The following is a 25,541-nucleotide window of genomic DNA, read 5'->3' on the forward strand; positions in this document are numbered from 1 at the left end:
AGCAAAAGTGAAATCCTTCACTTGAAGCCATTATTTAATTTGCCCAGCCGAAAAAGTAAAATCAGTAAGACTAGTTTTTCAATTTTTCCTATCAATTCAGATTCCCTTCCTTAGTTGGCACAAATTTAGTTAACTAGGAACTAGGAAATCAAGGCCAAAGGTACATAAAGAATTAATTGCCCTCTTGCAGAAGTTGTGGATTCTGTTTGTATCCTTGGTAACTTTTTCTTTGGCTTTACTGAGAAATCTAGTTTTCAGTAAATTCTCATAAATTAATGTTCAGTATAAATTTAATGGAAATCAGTGGATTTAGGTAAGTCTCTCAGAGGTTTAGTTATTTAATTTATTTAAATGAACACAGTAAAAAAAATAACAGTTAAATATCATTAGCCAAAATAAATAAAGCACAAGTATAAAGACATTAGCAATCAATATCTGCCTGTTGTAAACCTTATATTGTAAAACCAAACTTTGAAATTACGGAGCATATATGGCTTCCATTGAAAGCCAAAATATTACAGGCTGCCATGTCTCATTTTTTTGAAACTTAAAAAAATAAAAAAAAATATCAACTTAAATTAAGACATTTTAGATTTAAACCCCTACTTAAAAAAAAAAAGCAAAAAGTTTGAAAGCCATTTCCAAAATATTGATCTAAATGGTTAAGGTGTTAATGTAAACTCCAATAATTACCTGCCTCTGCTGTTCTTTGCAATGTCCAATTTGAAAATGTGCTGCCAGCCATATTGGCTGATAAAACACAGAACTCATAGTCTGTGAATGGCTCCAAATCAGTGATGACAGTACTAGTTACAAGTGGCATCAAAGCTTTCTCATCTAGAGATTCTTCTGCTGGATGAAGATCGAACCATCCACTGGTTTGGAAAATACAGTTCTCAGGGGGAACATGACTTCCATTGGATTGTACACCTCCTTTCATATATAATTCATACCTAATAATTACACCTAGAAATGAAAGCAGGCAGTACTGTATATTTCTCTGAAAATATTTACATTTGTCCTTTTGTCATTACTATCTAATGCTGAAACTGATGTGATTTAAAGGATATTGCCTAACTCATCTTCCCAAAGATGCATTTGTGAATAGTTGTTCTTTGGTGGAAGTGTGCCAATACCAATTACACTAAGGACCAATCATAACCATAACCTATATACACTTCAGCCTCTGAGAAGGACAAGATAGCCCTTCAGACTGCAAAGGCCTGTTGAGATTAACTTTTAATTGCTTTAGTTTCATGTCCAGTTGAATGATTTCCTATTTAATAATAGGGAATACATTCTGGAAAGGAGCAGTTGAAAAGACCCAACTCTGCAAAGGGTCAACACTGGGAGGAAACTTCCATAGAGAATAGAGAGATGAATTTGAGGAAAATATGCAAGGATGGTTACTTATACAAAAGGGTTTTTTTAAAAAAATCCAGAGAAACACGATAACATTCAAAAGTGACTCAAGAATACGCCTCCCAAATTTACTGGACTTTAAGAAACAGTAGAAGGTACAGCATAATCAGACTTGCAAGATTCTGTAATTACAACTATTACTTAGTTTGGTTGGGCAAGATTTCAATTAAAGTCATTGACTGAGTTGAAGCAAGAAAATATTGTACACTCTTGGTTTCATTATAATCAATTGTTAGTGAGGTGGAGTTTAGATCAAAAGTTTGGTATCACCTTAGAGGATGTGAATTTGGTAAAACAGATTAAAGATCAAGGTCGAACTCATATAAAAAGAATTTATAATGTTTTAATAGAATTGGATTCTGAAACAGAATTAGTTAAAGACTGTATGATCAAATGGGTGCAAAATATTCAACAGCCGATTTTATTGGATACATGGGAGACAATTTGGGTTAGAAATGTAAAATTTACTCAGGTGCAAAATTTAAGAGAAAATTTTTATAAAATGTTTTATAGATGGCATTTAGATCCCCAAAAGTTGTCTCGCATGTATCTGAATTTAAAGCCCAAATGTTGGAGATGTGGAAATTTAGATGCAACTTATTTTCATATTTGGTGGACTTGTAGAGATATTAAAGCTTTTTGGATTAAGATCTGGTAGAATATTCAAAAGATTTTTAAGAGAAAGATAAAGTTTACTCCGCAATTATTTTTGTTGGGTATTATTGTAGATTTTGATTTTAATTTTTAAAGAAATTAATTTGATGTTGAATCTTATAACAGCTGCAAGATTATTGGTGGGGCAATATTGGAAGAAAAACTTATTGCTTACTTTGGAAGAATGGATACTTAAAGTGTCTAATTTAGCAGACATGATGAAAATCTCCGCCTATTTGAAGGATCATTCACAAGAAAAATATATTATGGTTTGGAGAAGATGGATTGATTACATTCAGAAGAAATATGAGATTGAAAAGTATTATCTTGCTTTTGAGTAGATTCTAGATAATTATTATTAGTTTTAATTATTTCATTATTTTTGACTTAATTTGTTAATATTTGTTGGGAGAAGGAGTTAAAGTGTGTTATGGTTTTGATTGATAGTATAGTTGATTAATGTTAGTTAGATTATGTTTGTTTATTTTATTTTTTTATCCTGTAATCAGCTCTGGGAAGTGGGAAGGGGGGAAGGGGTGGGGGGTTTATATTGTAATAAATTTATAAAACTTTTAAATAATAAAAAAAAAAATTAGCTGTCCTGTAGGGTTACTTTCCTTTGCTTAGTGGGGCTGACACTTTCTCTTTTAGGTCTTTAAGGGTGGCAAGAGACAACACATATAAGCAACCAACTGCCCATTATCTCAACATTATTTGCAGACCTCCAAGAATTTTATTTCAGCTCCTGAAAACTATGGGCCATAAGTATGCATTCTCTTAAGCAGAAATTAAGCAGTTAGATATTTGGGAAAAGAAGTTATGTTGCCAGTAATGTGTGACATACTATCAAAAGAACACTGGATCTAGTATACTGACTCAACTCAAAGGTCCATCCATTCCAGGCCTGGCTAGCAGCAAGTTTCAAGTTGGTTTCTCCAGCTCTATCTAGAGCTATCAAGACCAACTACATGCAAAGTGTGTGCTGTACCCCTCAGTTATCCCTCACTTACCATATGTTACTATGAATGAAGTAGTAAATGGGGTGGGAATAAGTCTCATTGAGTCTTATACTAATCACCTTCAATGGACTTATTCTGTTTTCAGGAAAAAATCCTGATAATATATAGATCCAGTACAATTCTCCCCAAATTGCTGAATCAAACACAAAAACTTACCATTGGTTTTCCTGGGTGGGACCCATTCTACAGCCAATTCAGTAGAGCTGATATTTTGTATGACTGGAGGTAGCTGCTCCTCAGGAGGAGCTTGTGCAGTAATTATTGACAGTTGCTGGCTTAGCAAACAGCCTCCACTAGTACATGCTTGAACATAAAAGCTGTATTTTTTAAATGGAACTAAATTCCAGACAGTTATAGAGGTTCCCAAGCTTTCATGCTGGCCACAAGATTGATGTTCAAATGAAGAAATGCATGTCAAAATATATTTCTCTATTGGACCAGTGTCATTTGATAAGGCTGTCCAGTTAAAAGAAATAGAATATGGCCCAACAGGAAAGACTGGATTTAAATGCAGATTTCCTAGAGGTATCCCGGGTTGTGTTCTGTAGGTCAACTCAATACTTCTTGTAAATCCGTGGATGTTGCTTGCTTCAAGGTGATATGTATACAAAGTATACGGAAGTAAATTGCTATCAACAAAGACCTGGAGGCCTGAATGAAGTATGAAAACATTTTTTCTTTTATTTTTACAGTAAACTATAACTTGCATTTTAGACTATAGTTCTTATAAAATGACAAAGAGAATAAAATAGGAAACAAAACTGAAGAATATTACTAACCAAAATATGACAATCATTTTAAAAAGAATGTAGTAAATAAAATGCTGAATGGTTAGCAAGTGTCTTTGCTTGCTTGCTTGCTTGTTTGAAGCCATAGAACTAAAAAAAAAACTGACTCAGGAAAATGAGCCCCAAATCACAGAATCTAAATTTTTGGGAGCTGCAGCTTTGTGTGGGGAAAACTTGCTGAGAAGGAAAAACGGTATTACATTTTACTTGTCAACATTGAAATGCTGCATTTTAAATCATTACTGATTAATCAACATAAAGCTTAATTTAAAAGCAAGATGTATTTTACTATCAATTTCTCAACCATTTAGCATAAACATTAGTAGAACTACAAAATATAAAATGTCAAGATCTTAGCCTTTTACTTTATGAGCATTAAATGTATTACATTTAATTTCCTCTGCATTATGTTTCTTTTTAAACTATTGTTAAAGTAGCAGCCAAGTATTTTGGATTGCACCTCTAACATTACAATGACTTTTGCTAGGGCTACATCCATTCATATGTGCATGTGTTGGTTCTTGTTTTCTTGTCTATTTATTATCTGAAACAAGTCAAATATAATGTTGGATGTTATTTAAATTTACAGTAATAAGCATTATTATTTACAAATAATAAATAATATTATCTGGAATTAATCTAAAACATTATGGAGTAAACACCTAAAATGAGACCTTCTAGATCAAACCAACTGTTTCCTTTGATAAGGAACACAAGTAGTTCAGAAGTGTCCTGAAGAAACAGCAGAAGTATGGTAGTTTCTCCAACACTGTCTTGGAAGAGACCATCAGTTAATGTCAAAGGCCTTGCTTTATATACTGAAAATCTCAGGCTCAATCATCAGCAGTTCAAAGATTCAGGGAACAGATCATGGAAGAAACCTATCCTTAAGACTCTGAAGAGCCACGGCTAGTCAAAGTAGATATACTGGGCTAAATGGACCAATAGTCAGACAGACATCATTTTCCCACTAGTGACTTATAGTGTCTTTACAGCATCAGCCAGCCATTGCTGAAGTGATATAAAGCCTGTCCTCATTATTATTATTTTCACACAGACATGGTTGGCCTAAAACAGTATTTCTCAATCTTGACAACTTGACAAAAGAATTGAAGACCACATGGCATAAAGTTGCCATGGCTCAGAAATGCTGGTCTAAAAGGTTAAATAAATGGCTAAAGGGGAAATGACCAGAGTATCTTACTTCTAACCTGGCATAAAATGTCTATCCTTACTCATATCTCAATGTAATTGATAATCAATATTCACAGGAATGAATATTTTTAACTGTCTGAAATGAAAGTAGTAGTGCACAAACACATTTCTGCTCATCTAACTCTCTTTCCTCTCTTTCCCTTGTTGCTTCACTGCAGCCATTGCAGAGGATTTGTGGAACTCTGGGGACGGTTTGGAAAGCCCATGCTTCGTGGCAAGGGGGAAGGGTTAGCAATGCTCCACTGATGGAAACATTTCCGTCAACAAAAACATCCCCACAGAATGAAAGCATTAATAATAATAAAAAGAAATTAAGAGTTAAAGGACAACGATTTCTTTGGAATGTGCAGGTAGTCCTCAACTGTTTAGTCTATTTAGTTGCAGGATCCAATTTGGGTTGGTCACAGGGACTAGAGGTTTTGTCTTCTGAGCTTTTGGACTCATACTGAAGCCCATCCTTAGGGAACTTCTCTCTTGGTTAGACAGAAGTTCCTTGAATATGGGCTCCATCATGAGTCCAAAAACTTGGAAGACAAAACCTCTGGTCCCTGTGACTGGCTAGGATTGGATCCTGCAACATCATCCTGGGACAAGTATATTCGCCTTCATTTGGGGGTTTGTTTAGTGACTGTTCAAAGTTACAACAGCACTGAAAAAAGTGACTTATGACCATTTTTCACACTTAGAATGTTGTGACATCCCTATGGTCACGTTTGCGTGCTTGGCAACTGGTTCCTATTTACAACAGCTGCAGTGTCCCGGGTGGGTCACATGACCCCCTTTTGCAATCTTCTGACAAGCAAAATCAATGGGGAAGCCAGATTCATTTAACAACCATGTTACTAATTTAACAACTTCAGTGATTTACTTAACAAATGTGGAAAGAAATGTCATGGAGTGGGGGCAAAACTCACTTAACAAATTTCTTACTTAATAACATAAATTTTGGGCTCAGATGTGGTTGTAAGCTGAGGACAGCATGTATCTATGCATGCTTTTTCTTGGATATGAAAAACTCTAAATATAATTTTGTTCTAACTCTAAAAAGATGTCAATTAAATAATCAAGCAAGGTTTTGAGGATATTGAGTGAATGGGCAGAGGTTATTGTGCCTTCTTTTTTATATATTAGGTTTTAATTTCTATAAGCTGCCCAGAGTGACTGAGAGTTGGGCAGACATATAAATTTTCTGAAATAAATTAATTAATTTATACTTTTCCTTAGCAAATTGGAGGCTTTTGTATCTGTAATTTCACAGTTATTCAAACTAGAAGTTCTATGAAGGCAGCAGTATTTAAGTGGTTGTGTGTAATATAAATGCTATATACATCCTAAGAATAGCCATTAATATAAGAATTCCATAGCATTAACTCAATTTGTTTCAAAAAATTATGTTTGATAAAAATCTCAAACTATTTATCTATCCACATAAATACATACAAATTCACTTTGGGCTCTAGAAATTAATGATTAGACAAGTAGTACTTTTGGTTGTTGAAACAGCAACTGCTTACTCTGCTAATGAACCTTGAAAAGACACCCACAGAATACAAGATGTCTTGATTGGTACGGAGCTGTACATTGATCTCAAAGTTTAGGGATTTTGTCTATTTGCCAGAACTGTTCAAAGTGTCATGTAAACACCTAGAAGTTTCTTGCCTAATTAAGACTCTTGGGAGTGGACACATCTGCCTTTTGATGAAAATATGCAGAGAACAGATCTCTTAGGCAATGGAAGAGGCTGTTCGTGACTGTTGGATATGGCTGGTGTTGTATTTGTGCTGTGTTGATCAGAGGTGCTGGAGGTCCTCTGTGCATCCAGAAATGGTGGAGAGAAGAATCTGCAGCTTGATGACTCAGTAAAAGCAAGCATGATGAGAAAGAGAGATCTGCAGAGCAGATTGGCTAATGGATTGCTACGTTTGGAAGGATTGATGGAATCAGTGAGGAAAGCTTGACCAAGCGCTGGAATTTAAGAAGCTATTTTCTCCTCTTTCTCTTCTCGTCCCCAGGCTAAATGCAGTAAAGTAAAAGTAGTGAAGCAGTTTCATGAGTGAGCATATAAAAGTAGAAATAAAATTAGAAATGATAGCAGTGCTCCAATATCTAAGGGGCTGCTACAAAGAAGAGGGAGTCAAGCTATTCTCCAAAACACCTGAAGGCAGGACAAGAAGCAACCGATGGAAACTAATCAAGGAGAGAAACAACCTAGAACTAAGGAGAAATTTCCTGACAGAACAGTGGAACAATTTGCCTCTAGAAGTTGTGAATGCTCCAATACTGGCAATTTTTAAGAAGAAATTGGACAACCATTGGTCTGAAATGGTATAGGGTTTCCTGCCTGAGTAAGGGGTTGGACCTCCAAGATCCCTTCCAACTCTATTATTTTATAATTCTGTAAATATAGGATCTCTGAGTGAATCAGGGAGGGAGCACTTGGGACAGTTAAGAACCTGCAAAAGGTTATGTAAAGAAATGTATTTATAGTTGATAAACTAAGTCCTATGTGTGTGTGATGTAATTGTGTACACACACAAATATCCCAAATATTAATTTATTAAATGTATATTAATTGAAAAGTACTGTAACAATAGGTATCAGAATAACCCAGACAAGGTTTGTGTTTATGTGTGCAACTACAAGTCAGAAAAATTCTTTTCCTTTTCCCACTCAATTCATTTGTAAGAATATCCTTTTTTGTTTTAATTTTCTCAGTTTATTTATGTCAAATAGCGTATGCCAAGATCCAGTTCTAATTGTATGAATCCTACATATAAAAAACTAGCATAGGGTGTATAAAATAATAAAGCATTCCTTGGTATCTGAATGACAAAAATGTAAACATTCTAGGAATCTGAGCTGCTTTTCTCTACACAGAAACCTAATATATCAAAAGTTTTTTAAAAAATAAATATGAATTGAATAAACAGGCTAGAAATTTCTTCACACATAACATACTTTATATCATGTTGATTTAAAAATGCAGCAGCAACAGCAAATAGATTGGGGTCAAAGAAGAAAATGTGACTTTAAAACCCACAAAGAAAAACTTGAAATTACATTTACTTGATGTGTGAAAAACAACAGCCAAGATATTATATATGTGGAAGAACATGTTACACAGTGCTCCAATTGAGAATAAAATGAATAATGAATAAAAAACACTTTTGAAGTAAACAAACTATAAAGGCATATATTATATTAATGAACACTCACTGTAAGGAAGGTAGTCCTCTGTTGTGTAGATCTGACTCCCATTTCTGTATAGTTTGTAAGCAAGCCAATTTGAATTGGGAGAATCTGGTGGATTCCAAGTGACTCTGATAACTGAGGAATTTACAGTCTGCCCTTTGGGGGGAGGCTGCTGGGAAGGAGCTAGATTAAAATGAAGATTGAAAGAAGACAATTGCCACAGTGTAATAATCTGACATGCATCCTGCTAAGGAAAAGATTGTTACAAAGCACCCAGATCTTTGCTTCATTAAGAAGGCCTACCATTTCAGGCTTTTCTTACAAGAAAGCTTTAGCATAATTACAAACCAAATTTGTGTGTCAGACTAATAACCTAGCACTGTGGTCTCCAACCTTTCTGGCTTGGCAGACTGGCTGTGGTGATGATGGCGGGGGTGGGAGCGAGAAAGATAGGGGATGATTTCATGTATGCACATGCATGTGCACACCACTTTCACAAATGCAGCTTTGCACACATGCACACATGTACACCCTCATCCATCACTTTCTTGGCCCAATTTCAAATGGACTGCGGCCCAGCAGAAGGTCACAGACTGGGGGTTGGGGACCCCTGGCCTGGCATACTGTATATTGGAAATTATAAATGAAGAACAAATGCCACTCAAACAGTACTATTCACTGGATGAAACCAAAGAATAGTTAGGTATTATTTTATTTCCCCACACTAACATAATGCATGCAGGTTGAATTCAATTTTCTTCAAAGGAACCTCTGCATATGGACCAGTACTTCATTTAATCTGGAAAACCACCATAGATCCCAAGGTTCTGGAAATGATTCAAAAGATGTGCTTTATAATATGTGGAAGGGGTCTAGGTGAACTCGCTGCAGCCAATTTGCCATGGTCAACTTGTGGCTATGGTTGTTTTTATAAAATATGTTTTCCAGCCTTTTCTTCCAGGCACTGATAGTTAAAATTTAAATTTGTATTCTTATTTAGGATTATTATTCTACTTTTGCAATTTGAAATTCTTTATACAAGTTGAAACATAATTATTACCAAGTTTTTTTGTTATTATTATAAGTAGTAGTATTACTATTCTATCCCCTAGGCTTATATAGGAGCATCATTTAATATCAACTCTTCACTTCCATAATAATCAATGTAAAAAGCAATCACAGAAAGATGGGATGGGGTGGGGTGGAATGGAAGAACAGAATAGAATAGAATAGAATAGAATAGAATAGAATAGAATAGAATAGAATAGAATAGAATAGCTGTATTAGACACACAAGGAATTTGGTATGGAAACACTGAATTTACTTGTGTATTATAGAAATGAACTACATTTCTATTTGTTCTACCTTAGTACAAATTTAAGAATTTCCCCCTTGGCAAGTTAGCTATCACCGTTCACCTACATAGGCTCCTTCTTTGGAATGTAAACCTATACATAAAAGATAATACTTTATCTTAGTTGTGCACATGGACATTGAAGAGACAGTATAAAGAATAAATTTCTTAAGAGTGCCTTGAAGATGACTTGATCCTTAGCAATGATAGCAAAACAGTCTCCTTCCTTCCTTCCTTCCTTCCTTCCTTCCTTCCTTCCTTCCTTCCTTCCTTCCTTCCTCCCTCCCTCCCTCCCTCCCTCCCTCCCTCCCTCCCTCCCTTTTTTGTGTCTGATTCTTGCACTGGAAGTAGCATCAGCAAATAAACATTTGAAAATGCAGAATTTTCAACAATTCAGATTCTGCTGCAGTTTCATGGCCTGTCAGTGCATTTCTTAAGAGCACTATTAATGCTCCAAAGCTCATAGTATTTAGAAAACTATTTCCTAACCTTTAAAGTTTGAATTATACTACCTTGCATTTCCCCGGTATATATTCCCATCAAACTGCTTTTGATGTCAATTTAATGTTTATCTAATAGAGTACAAGGATATAGTATGAGAGTTATGCTGATAAAATAGATGATATGATAATTTTGTTGTAGAGAAGGGTTTCTTTTTATGTGACTAATATATATATATTTAATTATTTTACAGCCACTATATAAGATTTTAATCTCCCTTAAATTTTATTAATTTCACTTTGAAAGAATAATGGAAATTACATAGAATTAGACAGAGCAAATCAGCAACAAAGGGAAAATATTATGTAAATCCAGGCAGATTAAATATTGCCTGCAATCTAAATATGGGAACACAAGATCTTCATGCATGTCAATAGCTATAAAATTTATACATGTCCTTACTATATACAAAGCCTTGCTTTTATACATTCAATAATTGGAGCTGAATCATTCTGAGTTCATGATTATTGCCTAGATATTATAGTAAAGCGGATGAGGTTGGGAATGAAGAGAAAACCTGAGACACATTCCTTTTACAATACCATGAATATTATTTTAGAATAAGTACCATGTATGTAAATGCACAATCAACCACAGTTGAGAATTAAATATTTCTACATGTTTAAGAAAATGATGATGATGTAGGGCAATGTTAGTCGCACTGGATCTGGGCATGTCTGCAACAATCCTGATACTAATATGGGGCCTATGTGCTTCTTTGATTGTCTGGAAGGTAATTTGGAGGCGGTCTGGTTGGCCTGCCAAGTTCTAGAATTCTATTCAGTTCAGTTAATGTACAGCTGAGTCCCGATATAATGGGCTTCTCAGTCCTGAGAAAGAGAAAGACAGTTTGCAAAATATTACAAGTTCATTGCATCTGCACATTCCTCTTTCATCTGGAAAATGGCTAGCCATCTCCCCACTGCATCAAGTAGATAGCAAGAAAATCTAGGAATGTCCACCTTACTTAAAGGTAAATAGGGTGCTAAAGTAAAGGCCTCCTGGTAGTAGGTTTTCTGTAATTTAAATCCATTTCTCCCTTTCAACAATCCAGTTAATAAGAGTTGGTAAGAATCTATAGTTTGCTTTTAAATTAGTGGCTACTAGGGTCTTGACACTTGTATCATTTCTATTCAGAGGTAGCCCCATTGAGCTCAATGAAACTGGTACAATCAAATTGATGGGGATGATTCCAGTGGGAATATTCACCCTGTATTTAACTCACAGCCAAGTCAGAAAATATATAGCTTATATCAGCACTTTGAATTGTATTTGGAAGCCTACAGGATGCCAATGAAGGCCAACAGTACAGATGTAATGTAATAACTACTATTCAGCATTCAGGTCCCTGAATTTTACAGCAAATGAAACTTTTGGGTTGTCTCTGAAGGCAACCCCATGTGGTAGTGTAAATGGGAGATGATGAGAGTATGAAACATTGTAATAAGGTCCTCATATCACAGATAGAGTGACAAAAGGTGCACCAGTTAAAGCTCAGTCAAAGGCCCCTGGCCAGGGCTTCTACCTGCTATTGAGCAGGATCCAAAAATCCAGAGGGTTCCCAAGGGATGGACCTGCTTCTTCAGTGGTAGTGCAACCCCTCCAGAGTGGGGCTATAGGGGAATCCTGCTGTACAAATAGTACGTCTGTCTTGCTAGGGTTCGGTGTAACCTTGCTTTTTCCCATGTGAAGCTTCCCAGCCCCCAGGATAAAACTTTCAGTGTGTATTCAGACTTGTAAGATTCTGTTACTTGTAGTAGCAATCACAGGTTTGCTTTCCTAGTCTATCTCGAAGGGTTGACATTGGTCTTGCAAATCTCAATTCACTTCTCCTCTCCCTCCCTTTTTTCTTCATGGGAATTAGAGAATCTGAGATACTTTCTCAAATTATATTTTTGCCTTGGACTCAATTTTCTTGTTTGTAGCTCTTCCTTTTATTCCTCAGGGTAATTCCTACAAGTCATTACAGTTATACAGTTGTTGTTTTTTTGTCCACTCATTTTAATGAAGTGGGTTGGTTTTAATCAATTGCTTGCTGCATAGAGTTATTGCTGTGAGTTGGATATCCACATAAATAAAATAAATAGGAGTGGAGCCTGGGCAATGGTTGTCTAACATCTCTAGATACAAGAGGGTTCTGAATGTTATATGGAATTTCAAATTCCAAAATGTACCTCCAAATATATTAATATTGAGGGATTAATTCATTTTATTATGAGCAATATCAATTTTAAGAATTATAATTATATTGTTATAACAATCATTAAACTAATAATAGCCATTCATCTGAAAAAAAAAATGCAAATCGATAACCACTCACTTTTACTGCAGCCAAATAGGTTGTGAACATCCAAATTGCTAGCATTGGGAACACAGTTGTCACATTTTAAGCCAGCTGCAAATTGTTTACACAAACATTGTCCAGTAATGGAATGACAAGTCCAATTAATAGCTCCAGCAGGATGACAATTACAATGCTGACATCTATAAACAAAAACAAATCATGAAAGTAATGAAAACACATTAACTGTTCAGTTAGACACAGTAGGGCTTAATTCACTGGCTTCTTTTAACTAACACAATTAGTATCACAAATGAAGAACTTAGGAAACTGAACTCTGGTAGCGAAAAACTTAACTATATTTAAATAAAGAGTTACGTCTCAAATTTACACTACGGTACAGTGTTTTTTTTTTTTCATTTAACCACTGCTCTTTAATGTGTCTGTGGTGGATTTGCAAAAGTTAGACAAATAATTGTTCTAATGATCTAGTCCCAGACTATATAGGACTTTATATATCTTATTACCCTTGTATCAGAACAGCTACAGTGATCATTAGCTGCTTTCTGAACTCAGTTCATATGCACAATGTTTTATCTGACTAAATGTGATGTTAAAAGTGAGTAATCAAAGTTGTGTAATATCTCCTTGGCTATTAAATGTATTTACAGATTAAATGTACAATGGTTACAGTGATTTTAGAAGTATACATGTTGGGAATATAAAATGTATGTGTTAGTTAATTTGCTGCTTATGCCAGGTTGTTGGCCAAGAACCTGAATGATTTGCTATAAATGTTAGATAATTCTATTGACCTGAAAATTAATATTTCAAAGACAAGGGTGAGTTATGTTTTACAAGGGAAATGGGAAAACATTGTAACATTATACATAAAGGAAGAGAAATTAAATTAAACAGATGAATTTGTGTAATCTGATAGAAATTTCTCTGTGTGTGTGTGTGTGTGTGTGTGTATGGGTGTGTGTTTGTATGTATAAGTAAGTAATTTAGTATAGTTCAGCAGAAGCTTAAATGTTTTATCCAAAAAGGACCATGCAAACTAGTATCTAGAATCCTGGCCAGGACCAACAAGGGCTATGTCACTTAACCAAGAATCAAAAAATGTTTTATTACTTAGTTCTCTGGAGTTGAAATCAGAGAGGAAGTCCACTGGTTTTAAATATATTTAAAATAGTCCATATTCGCTGCAGCACAGGCATTATGATAACACCTATATTGCAGGATCCAATCTGAGCTGGTCACCAGGACCAAAGGTTTATTTGGTCACCTGAATGAAAGCTTTCAGGATCAAGCTGGAGCCCATCCTCAGGGAACTTTTTACTCTCCAGAATGTGTGCGCTGGGCTGTTCTGTGTGCTGTATTTCTATGGTGCCTAGTTTTGTGTAGTTTTTGGTTGTTAATTAGCCATGTTGATGGCTGGCTAGTAAATTGTTAGTTGTTGTTTCCTTGTATCACTGTGGCCTCCACCTGGTAAGCTGGTGGTAAATCAGCACTCCTATTAACTGACAAGGGGCCCATTTCCCAGGCTTCAATTGTTTCTCTGGCTATTTTTGTCTCTATCTGGCCAACAATCTTAGTAGCTGTGAAATTGGATTGAACCCTTGTTCACTGCAATGTGAGGTTATCAATGAGTTCAGATATAACAATCGCCTATATTGCTCTGCAATTAAATTGGTACCATAATTATTCAGGTCACACATCCTCGTGTTTTGTCTTTTGTAACAGTTCTATATACTGTAAGCAGGCCCTGTCAAGTGATATGGAGTTCTAGGAATTACATTGTTGGCTTGTATTTTCAATTTTTATGAGGTCTGAGAGATATATCCAGTCAAAAATTCATTTAACCCCACCTCAGGCACAATACTATCTGGGCAACCTTGTGATAGTCACTCTCTCTCATCTCTAAGAAACAAAAAATGGCACTTCGGAATGGCAATGGAACTTCTGAAAAACCTTGCCAATAAACCTGCAGTGACCGGTAAAGGCAATATTCAGGACTCAAAAACTGACTCTCTCACACATATACATCTAATACCCTCCCCTGATGTTGCATGTATACTTAATCACTTCCTGTCTGACATTCTGAAGAAAGAGAGACTCTAAAAAAACTATAATGATTATTCTAGGCATGCTTATTCAGAAATAAACTCTGCTAACTTCAACAGGCTTACTTCTATATAAATTCCAGCCAAGTGTCTTTGTTGAAATACTCTGCAAGAGGCCCAGTCTGAAAAGCTGTCTATACAAGCATGGCATCCTTAACTCTCCCTCTGTGTACTCCAGTACAAACCCTCCCTTTAGCTTTCCAATAAACTCCATTATCCCCCACAAAAACATAGCATTCTATCCAGTCAGTGCAAGAAAATAAATAAACCTGCTCTGAGACTACTGATAAGTAGCAGTTGTTTATCTGACTATTTTATTATTTAGGTTAGCAAACCAGATATCAAATGTAAATCTATGGAAGACAGCCCCTATTGGGTAGATGTTTTACTTTACATTTTAATAATATGGCAACTTCTGTAACGCTTAATAACTTTGGACTATAGCCAATAAAGTTAACAAAAGCATTTCCTCTTGCACAAGTTAGAGCATTTAATTTTCACAAGTGCTCCCAAACCACCCATAAGTGCCTTCTGTTCCACTCATAACTCTGCTGTTACAGATTGCAATATCTTCTGGAACTGAATGGTATGGATGATAGCAATGCATAATGTTGGGGGGGGGGGACCTCAGATGCTTTTGACTGAATGAGGTTTTTGGTAAGTCAGGGATGAGCCACTCATGGCCTCAAGGGCACAATGATGAAATTCAGTGGCAAACCAATAACGTTGGTGACATAATTTTTGTTTTTAAAAATGAAATAAATGCACATACATCTGTGAAGCCTCTACTAGGTTTAATTCATACTTCTAATATATCACTTTTCCTCCACTCCCACCCCAAAAGAAGAGATTTTACTATATTCCCTTTAGTGACATTGTCACACCTCCAGGCTACCATCGCTTCTGGAAGCTGAAAAAAATGCTAATCTCTATACTATATTAAAGGATTCAAACAACTCATGATAAACAGGACTACCAAGTGGATCCCAGGGAAGGAAAACTGTAGTTTAAAATGATTTGCTAGTTTTTATAGTATTTTATATTTATTGCCTCATTATGATGAGAGGAGGGGGTGTTTTAGTGTCCCTGAGAGAAATGCACAAAAAATGACCAAAGGGTATACCAAAAGTATATGCACCCACGGCCTGAAGTTCATCCCAACTGTGCAGCTGAACCAAGGGATGACCCTATACTAGCCAGCAGTAATAGAGGAAGATTACATCTGGAGACAAATGATCAAAGGAATTATTTCAAAGTCAGTGGAAAATGACAGTGGTAAACCACATATTTTTATGAAGAAAACAAGTAAGAACTCTACATGGAAAAAGAGGTGCCAGGTGTTCACAGAAATCATTATTGCTGCTGGGTAATACCATGTTTCCCCAAAAATAAGATCCAGTCTTATATTTTTTTGCCTCCAAAAGAGGAACTAGGTCTTACCCGCTTACCTCAGGACTGCCACAGCAAGGCCTCCCATGCACCCATACCGCTGTCGTGCTGCTGCCAAACTTCTGCATCTGCTTGCGGCAGGAAGCCATGTGGTGTGTCATGCCAGTGTTGCCACTCGTGGCAGGAGGCTACATAGCACATTGTGCTGGTGCTGCCACTGTGGCAAGACTGCTGCAAGCTGAGCAGCGGCACCAGCGTGATACACCAAATGGTGTCCTGCCATGAGTGGTGGCACTGGCACAATGTGTCACATGGCATCCTGCTGTGAATGGTGACACTGGCGCAATGCACCACTTGGCCTCCTGCCAAGAGTGGCCACAGAAGAAGTAGAGCAGCAGCATAACAGGTGACCTGGCTGTGGCAGTCTTGAGGTAAGTGGGTGCAGGGTGCATGGGGCAGCTCCACCCCCCACCCCACTCTAGCATGTTTTTTATACATGCGCCTCACCCCACCTCATGCAACCAAGTGGCGGGGTCTTTACTAGGACTTATTTTTGAAATAGGGCTTATATTAGGCACACATATAAAAATCAGGCTAGGTCTTATTTTCAGAATAGGTCTTATTTTTGGGGAAACACTGTACATACTGGAAAATTGAGAAAGTCAAAGAACATCAAAAAGAAGTCAGTTTGTGCTTCACTGATTATAGAAAGGATCAATCATATCAAGTTGTGGAATGTGCTTAGAAAAATGGAAATCCTAGAATGGTTCATTGTCTTCATGAGAAACCTCATGAACTTTATGTCAAAAAAAGACTCAGAGAATATCATGGACAGCCAAGAAAACAAGCCAATGGCTCATCAACCAAATGAACCAGAATTTTCACTTGAAGTGCAGATGACCACATTATAATTATCTATTTCAAATGAATTATATGAAACCTAGCTTTCTGGAGAAGATTTTACGTCTGGGAAATATGGGATAAAAGAAAACAGGATGACCTAAGCAAGATGGATGGATTCAATGCTAATGTCAATTGATGACACAGGAAGACCTGAAGGACAAGTTTAAGGATAGATCATCATTGAGAAAAATCAATCTATGTGGTCACTAAGAGTTAACACCAATTTGATGGTACATAATAAAAAAACTTGGTTGGTTGTTTATTTGTAAAACTTTTAAAAAATTTTCAATAAAAAAAAAACTTCAAATTTTTAAAGTTTTTAATTAGAGAGAAAAGAAAAAAAACATTTATTGGAAGGCAATGATTTATTTCACCCTAAGCTATGCTATGGCTATTATAGGAGGCACATTCTCCTTTTATCATTTCCTAACTTATCATGGTGAGAAACTTTGCCATGAGTTTTTAGTAACCATAACTAGAAGGTCAGTAGTGGGATTCAGATGGTTCACACCGGTTCAGCAGAACTAGTCGCTAAATTTTGCTGAATTTGGAGAACCGGCTGAATGAACACCGCTTCCGGAAGTCCATTCTAGGCCTCGGAGGCCCAGGCCTGCATCTAATAAGAGAGCTGGTTGTTCAGGTATGTGAATCCCACACTCTTAAGGTCATGCTATTTGAAGGGCTGTTTTCAGCCACACCAGTCTGCCCTATTTTAACATCAAGAACAGGCCTCTTTTATTTTGCCCCCTTGAGAGGTGGTAAGAGTGCCCATTCTTCATTGTCTCACTTAAATAGTGAACAATTTTTTGAATTCCAGCAGAGCCAGTTTTAAGGAATCTTTAAAGGCATATTCATATATTCAAGCACTCCCTTTAGTGCTTTTATTTTTCTAAAATTAGATTCTTTTCAGTGGTTAAACTATGAATTTTAATTACTTCTTTTTGTTAGACTTGTAAATGTTTTATTCTGATTTCATTATGTAAGCCCAGAAGTATTTTAAATGAACAAGCCATGCTATGTGAATATCTTATACAATTATATTTCTTATTTTCCTGTAGCAATGCATGTCTCTCTTTTTGGAAAAAAAAATCAGAAAACTGTTCAGAAAAGCTTGTTAAATGTGTAAAAAATATTTAAATGTATTTAGATAAAATAGATCATATACAACTGGCAGTCGTGACAGTTTTTAAATTTTAAACAGTTTTAGAATAAGTCTTACTATTACTATTTTAGTAACTCTTACAACTGCAACTGACTTTTTTTTTAGGAGTTGTTGTTGGTTGTTTTTTAGTAACTCTTACTGTGTGATCTCCTGAGTTCAACACCCTTTAAAAGGCTGATAAAAGCCAAAGAAAAAAATAAGCTGCAAATTTGTTTTATGGAATAATATCCTTTGGGACTAAATAATAATAAAAATATTCTTTCTTTTTTGAAAACTACATCACTGTCATTTCTTTTATTTCACAGTCTCTCACAGAAAGGGTATTTTTCCCAGAACTGTATTAAATTCTTTCATCTGTAGAAAGTCAAGCTAAATCCCCTTTCAAATAGAGATTGCTTAATCTCTGAACATAACAATACATAATGTTATAGTTTTTGAGAAATATATAAAATTGAGTGTGTTATGTGATATATTCATTTTACAATATTTATTTTATATTTTCTTCACATATTTATTACTTAGCTTTTATTCTAGATGAAGGGGTTTAATGTATCTTGCAGTGAAATTAAAGAATAGTTTCTCTCAATATTATTAGCTCATCAGAAGAATTTAACCAGAAAAAAGAACAAAAGTGGAATGACATAATGTACTGCAAAGAAAATTAGTTCAGAAACCCTTGTATGAACCATTGTAAAGCAGACCAAATTACTAATCACCTATTGTAACTGAGGCCCAAGAATAGATATTTCAGTATGCTGATACACTATATTAAATTACTTTCAATATTTGACTACAACTTGAGAGAAAAAATGCTCTTCTTAACATCTAACACAGGGTTGTCAAATTGCTGGCCCATGGGCCAGATGCACCATGGCGAAACCGTGCCCACCCCATTGCCGGCAATGGAAAAAAAGTCGCAACACATCATGACACGTCACATGATGTTGCAAGTTTGACACCCCTGATCTAACATATAGCACTTTGTATTAAGGCGAGGTTGAGGCATAGGGCCATACCCCTATTGGCCATCTCAGACTGCCCCATACACAGCTTCCTTTCTAGTCCCTGGTGGTGGTAGATCAATACAGAAGTCTAGAAGACTGCTGCAGAAGGTTAAAAAAAAGAAGAAGTGTTTCTTCCATGCTTCTGCTGGATTAGGAACTATAACACTTTATCTGTGGAAAAGGCAGTTTATAGGTAGTTCTCAATTTACAACTGTTAGCTTAATGATTACCAAATTATGACAGTGTTGTTGCAGAGTGGGAAGTGCTATTGTGAGCTCCTGAAGAAAAGGTCATTTATGTATTTATTTATTTATTTATCTTATATTATTTATTATTTTTATAAATAACCCAAGACTACAAACATATCCACCACAGTTTCCTCCTCCTATTTTCTGATAGAAAAGTGTGAAGAGAGTGTGTATGAGAGAGAGGGAGAGGGAGAGACAGAGACAGACACACACACACACACAGAGATTATATATAGATATAATAATATTTATATTATATAGATATAATATAAATAAGTCAAAATCCAGTGCCATTTTGGAGACCTACTTCAGTTTTGGAGAGCTCTTTCCATTCAAATGTATTATCAAAGTTTTGCATTCATCTATTACTTAATTGCCCAGGATACTGATAAAAAGGCACTAGAAACTGAATCTTTTGTAACATTTCCTTAACTCCTTCTCCAAAGTACTTTCCTTCTTTTGAACAGCGATGTGAATTACAACTCCAATTGGCTTAGCTTTGCAATAAAAACTTACTTCCCAGTTTCTGAGTTGAATCCAAAATAGTTGTCACTGCAGTGGTCACATTTCATTCCAGATACAGAAGAATCATGGCAAACACACTGGCCCGTGAGAGTGTCACAAATATTGCTGATTGAGCCGCTTGGATGGCAAAAACAGGGAAGGCAGCTACTCTCACCATGTGCAGAAATATAAAAACCTAATAAATTGGAAAATAGTGTAAAATATGCATTATCATAGCTTTGTCACAAACTAGAAAAGAAATACTAAAGGAATGGAAAATATAAAGTGAAATTGGAATTTAAAAGTACACAATCTCTTACATTTACCGAAGCTGAGAAGTCAATTTTCTATAAATATTTTTTTCCTCTTTTAAGTGTTGATGGATTTGGAGCCCAATGCAGTATGAAAGTATCTTACAATTTCAGTTTCTCAGTTTTTGAATCCTTGTTTGGTTAAGTCTCATTATTTTACCAATCCACAAACCATAAGTATAACATTTTATGCACAATATAGACTTTCATACATTTTCAAAGGTAGGTTTTATAGTACATACAAGTAGTCCTTGACTTATGATCACAATGAAGCCTGGAATTCAACTTGTAAGTTGTTGAGTCAGAAATCAAGGCACCACCTGATCAGATTCAATTTTACTGTAACTCACTGTGGTTATTAAGCGGATCACATGGCTGTTAAGCATAGCCAGCATCTCCAAGAGGAACTTTCCTCAGAAACCAGCAAAATATGCCAGAAACCATCAGAAAAAAGTCACAAGGTGGTCATGTAACTGCAGGATGCTGCAACCAGTTATAAATGCAAGCCAACTGCCAAGTTCCTGAAATGCAATCATGTAACTCTGGAAGTATATTTGTGCGGCACTTGTAAACTTTGAAAACAGGTCATACATAGTTTTTAAAAATCTGTCATAACTTGAACAGTTGTTTAAATGCCTGTTGTAAGTCAAGTACCATCTATATTCCATGTAAAGTATGTATTTTGTATATTTCTTTTCTACTATGTACCTTTTATTACAGATGTTTCAGACTATTTTTCTCTTAAAAATAACTAAAGTCTTCTAGTTATGAGGCAATTCAGAAATAAACCTCCATTTGAGCATGTGCGAGAAATAGGTGGGGATAGTGATGCCTGTCCTATGGCACCATGCACAGTAGTTCAGTAGGTAGTGAGGAGTGGAAGGAGAAGATTGTGTTGCAGTTGACTCGTCTGCTAGATCAATTGAAAATGAACCCTGCCATAGAAAATCCAGCCAAATGTGAAGTTTGTGCAGTAATATGCTTCCTGTGTGCAAAAAAACCTTTCAGCAGCTGTGATTCATTATGAACTGTGTAATATTTATGGACCAAACATGATGAGTGAAGGTGTCATATGTCAATGGTGTCGCATGTTTAAAGATGGACAAACTGACATGCACGAGAAGTGGCCGCCCATCTGTAGTCAGTGATGAACTCATGCAGGAAATTGACAAAAAGGTCTGTAAAGTCTATTGGTTCATGATATCTGCACTTTCTTTACACTTTCCCCAAATTTCTCGGACTGCTTTTTATGTGGTCGTTGGGTACCAAAATTCCTTTCTGAGGAGCACAACAAAACAGAATGGGTTGTGCTTTGGACTTTCTCATACATTATGCCGAGGAAGAAAAACAATTTCTTAACAGAATTGTAACCGGCGATGACACCTGGGAGTCCTACGTGAACCTCAAAAGGAAACAGCAATCAATGGTGTGGTGTCATACGCATTCACCAAAGAAACCCCAAAAAGCTCGGCAAACAGTGTCTGCCAGAATGGTTATGGCCACAGTATTCTGGGATGCCAAAGGAGTACTGCTAGTGAAGTTCATGCAGCGTGGTTCGATCATCAATTCAGAAGTCTACTGTGAAATGTTACAAAAACTTAAATGAGCCATCCATAACAAGTGTTGGGGCATGCTGACTTCCAGTGTGGTGTTGGTTCATGATAATGCTCACCCGCACACTGCTGGACACACCCAAGAACTTTTGAAGCAGTTCCATTGTTTTTGTTCACCCCTCCCCATAGCCCAGATTTGGCATCAAGCGATTACCACCTCTTCAGACACATGAAACAGTGGCTTGTGTCACAATGCTTCAACGATGACAATGTACTTCATGATGTTAAAGGGTGGCTTCATTTCCCAGGTGGGATATTTTTTTGCAAAAGGAATTTCAAGCCTTGTAAGACATTATGACAAGTATCTCAATTTCAATGGCAATTATGTTGAAAAGTAACGTAGTGTTGTAGTTTTCTAATGTGTATAATAAAAGTTTTGTATCTGCAAGTGTCTGTCACTGATAATGAAACAGAGGTTTATTTCTGAATTGCCCTCGTATTTTTAAGTGAAAAGTCTGAGACATGTGTAACAAAATGTATATGAGCTTTCATCATATTTGGTGTAATGGTTAAGACATTAGGCTAGAAATTTGGAAATGTGAGATCTAGTCTTTCCTTAGGCATGAAAACCACCTGTGTGACCTTGGGCCAATCATTCTCTCTCTCAGCACAATCCATATCACAAGGTTGTTGTTCTGAAGAGAGAGGAGTACTAAGCATGTTCATCATCTTGAGTTATTTATAAAAACTAATAAAGGCAGAATAAAAATAAATAAATAAATAAATAGTGAGCCAATATAAGGCTTGTAATACTATGTTTCACTTCCAAGTATTTTAATGATAGTGGGTTTTTTTTCCTACATTTGCTACCACCAAACTAATATTGAAATAGGCTGTATGTTATCTTGGTATTCTAAGACTTTAATGAATTTCAGTTGAGATACTCACGCTCATACATTCCATTAAAGATCATAACAGATGGATTAATTTTAAAAAAAATGATGGGGAATTTGCAATATGATTTTAAGTTTCCCTTTCCTTAAAGAAATATTCAAATATGTTTCATAGATATGGGATGGATGGTTGGATGTTCTGTGGTCTTGAAAAGTTTAAAATACACGCTATAAAACAACTGGAACTGTTATAAAGATACCAGTATTTTTAATGGTTACAATGAGGCAAATGTTTCTTGGCTGCCTTATATAACTTCTAATAATAGTCAAATCTCTTCCCGATCCAGGGGCTGATTGGATAATTTAGTCCAATAGAAGTGAACATCAAGTTTATTGTCTCTGTTCCTACACATTTCTTCTATCTGTTTCATATTGGTAAAGTATTTATAAGAAAATAGGATAAAATTCAGCAGTTTGTCTTGGAGAGGGAGAGTATCAATGCACTAAAAGAAAATTTGAACTAAGCAGAAATTAAAACTCAGATGTATGATTTTTATTATTAAAACTATGGAAAGATATTTTCTATAAATGTCATCTATGCATAGTGATATAGCCAATATTTTTATTATGCATTTACCAACCTATAAATGAAAATATTTTATATTTCCTTCCATACCTGACAAATCTTCATGAAATCTACAGTTTTGGAAAAAATTATATTCAGATTCAGCTAATGAATAGTATAATCAAGATAGTAATCTACATTGTATATTGTGATATATATCATCCACAACTGGTAAATACTTTAGCAACATACTTTAGCAACACAACTGGTAAATACTTTAGCAACTTTAGCGTAGAACATTAATAGCCACATAGCCATATAGATAGCTCTTGTCCAGTATGATATGTTCCCAACCTGCCCATTCAGGTGAAAGAAAAGAGAAGACAGCAAATAGCAACAAGGTGGATGGATTCAATTACAGTAATAATAGGTGCGCCACTAGAACGCCCAAAGGTTCAGTTTAGAAAAAAAAAATATTATAGGGAAGAATTATTGATTGATCACTAAGAGTCAACACCAACCTAATGGCAAGGAATCAGTCGCTTAATTGTGAAGTCTTTGGGATTTGATAGTGATAAGGAGCTTTAGAGCACAAATGTAGTATTTCTCTATGCATTTTTAAATTGTGGAAATGAAATAACTATAATTTGCCAGCAAAAGATAGGCTGATTGGACTTGCCCAGCTAGTATTGCTAACTTAAGTATGCCCTTTTGACATAATAACCTCTGAATCAAAATAATATATGTTTATATTAGTTCCTCCTGTTGTGAATGGATATACCCTATGCCACTTATTGAGAATCTCCTGTAACAAAGATCAGGAAGGAAATAAACATTTTACATACAATATAGCTTGCAAGATTGAGTTTTACAGAATCTTAATAGGGATTTACAAAAGATAATGAGGTTTTTGCTCATCTTTTTCTTACCTGGCTTACACTTTTCACATCTTCTTCCATGGCGATGAGGCTGGCAAATACATTGTCCACTGGTTTGGTCACATGCTGCTCCTGGAAGTGTCCCTAGAGGATCACAGTCACAAGGCATGCAGCCAAGAATATTTTGAACAGTAAGGTTATACATATAGGACTTGCACTGATTGCACTGAAGAGCTGTGACACCAGATTTGCAAGGACACTGTCCTGTCAATTTGTCACACACTAAAGAGCCATTTACAGAGCCAGACTTATCACAGTTACATGGCACACAGAATAAAGCAGTGTTTTGCCATTCTTTATAATACTCATTTAAGCAATCATCACATTGCCTTCCACCAAAGTTAGGCTTGCAAATACACTGTCCAGTTTTGGGATCACACAATGTATCAGAAACTGATCCTGCTATTTGACAACTACAAGGTTTACAGCCAAAAGCATCCATCCAATAAAAGCCATCAATGCAAGTCTCACAATGAGTTCCTTTAACCCCTTGCTTACAAGTGCACTGTCCAGTGGAAGGATTACACACATTGTTCATGGAACCATTGATGTTACACAGGCAAGGCTCACACCCAACTTGCTTAATATTTTGGATGACTTTATATCCAGACTTGCACTGGTCACACCTGAGACCTAAAAAAGAGGAAATTCTTATTCAAAATAGTAATAAACATAACATAAATATACTATGTTGCAACTGAAGCAGAGCTTGTACATCACAACCTAGCAATCCTTAAATGGGAAGAAAGAATAAGACAGCCAGGCCAACCTTTACAATTACACGCACCCTTGACTAAAAGCTCCACAGAAGGCTGTGAAAAACCTAACTAAAAACAATTCATAGCATCAAACCCAGCTACAAACTATAACATAACAAAGCATGTCCCATTCATCCATGAAATACAGAGAAATCCAAGGGAGAGGCACAAGAAGATAAACTGTAAATTTGCTACTAGAGTTGAGATCAATGACCACTAACTAATATTACCTGAAATGTATGGAAAGGTACACTGAGTTGTAAATGCCATGTGCATATGCTTTAGAAACAGAGAGTCTTCAGTAATCTCATGTCTGCACAGAGAATTGTAAACCACATAGAATAGAATAATAATAATAGAGTTGGAAGGGACCTTGGAGGTCTTCTAAGTTCAACCTGCTGCTTAAGCAGGAGACCTCATGCATCTAAAGTTTACAAAAACAAACCTTTCTTTCTGTATATCTATTTCAACTGTAATTTGAATGGTAATTATTTTTTAAAAAACAACAATTTGTTTTAAAATATATTTGAAAGAGACAATATATAAAAAGTATCTACAATATTAATCAATATCAAAATAATAATAAATACTTATAAGTAAAAACAGATGCAGAAGGGGACCTCCCTCTCACCAAGGCCCTCCTTTTCTTGTCACCAATTTATTATGTTTGTATAATACATCTGAAGCAAAAAAAAATGTTCTTGGTATTTCAGCACATGCCTTAAGATGGGTGGGCATTAGAACTATCACTCTCATCATCA

At 35.8% G+C, this 25,541-nt stretch overlaps 1 protein-coding gene across 29 annotated transcripts in view; it reads right to left on the reverse strand.

The window, feature by feature from the left end:
• The window catches only part of USH2A (usherin), a 466,524-nt gene that overhangs the window by 361,933 nt on the left and 79,050 nt on the right, over positions 1-25,541 (reverse strand). For 24 of the 29 annotated variants that reach the window (XR_005555900.1, XM_039336192.1, XM_039336216.1 and 21 more), the window contains 6 exons: positions 24,014-24,655; positions 19,775-19,958; positions 12,466-12,629; positions 8,315-8,473; positions 3,252-3,746; positions 694-966 (listed from right to left, as the gene is read on the reverse strand). Coding sequence is in view for 28 of the 29 variants with exons in the window: in XM_039336192.1 (XP_039192126.1) it covers positions 694-966; positions 3,252-3,746; positions 8,315-8,473; positions 12,466-12,629; positions 19,775-19,958; positions 24,014-24,655 (1,917 nt within the window). In the remaining variant the exon portion in view is untranslated. The remainder of the gene's footprint in view (positions 1-693; positions 967-3,251; positions 3,747-8,314; positions 8,474-12,465; positions 12,630-19,774; positions 19,959-24,013; positions 24,656-25,541) is intronic. The other 5 variants (XM_039336272.1, XM_039336245.1, XM_039336254.1 and 2 more) reach the window with 4 other exon arrangements.

Source organism: Crotalus tigris, unplaced genomic scaffold (assembly GCF_016545835.1).
Source record: "Crotalus tigris isolate CLP2741 ecotype Arizona unplaced genomic scaffold, ASM1654583v1 scf7180000017546.9332058, whole genome shotgun sequence".
In the NCBI taxonomy this organism is placed as follows: Eukaryota; Metazoa; Chordata; class Lepidosauria; order Squamata; family Viperidae; genus Crotalus; species Crotalus tigris.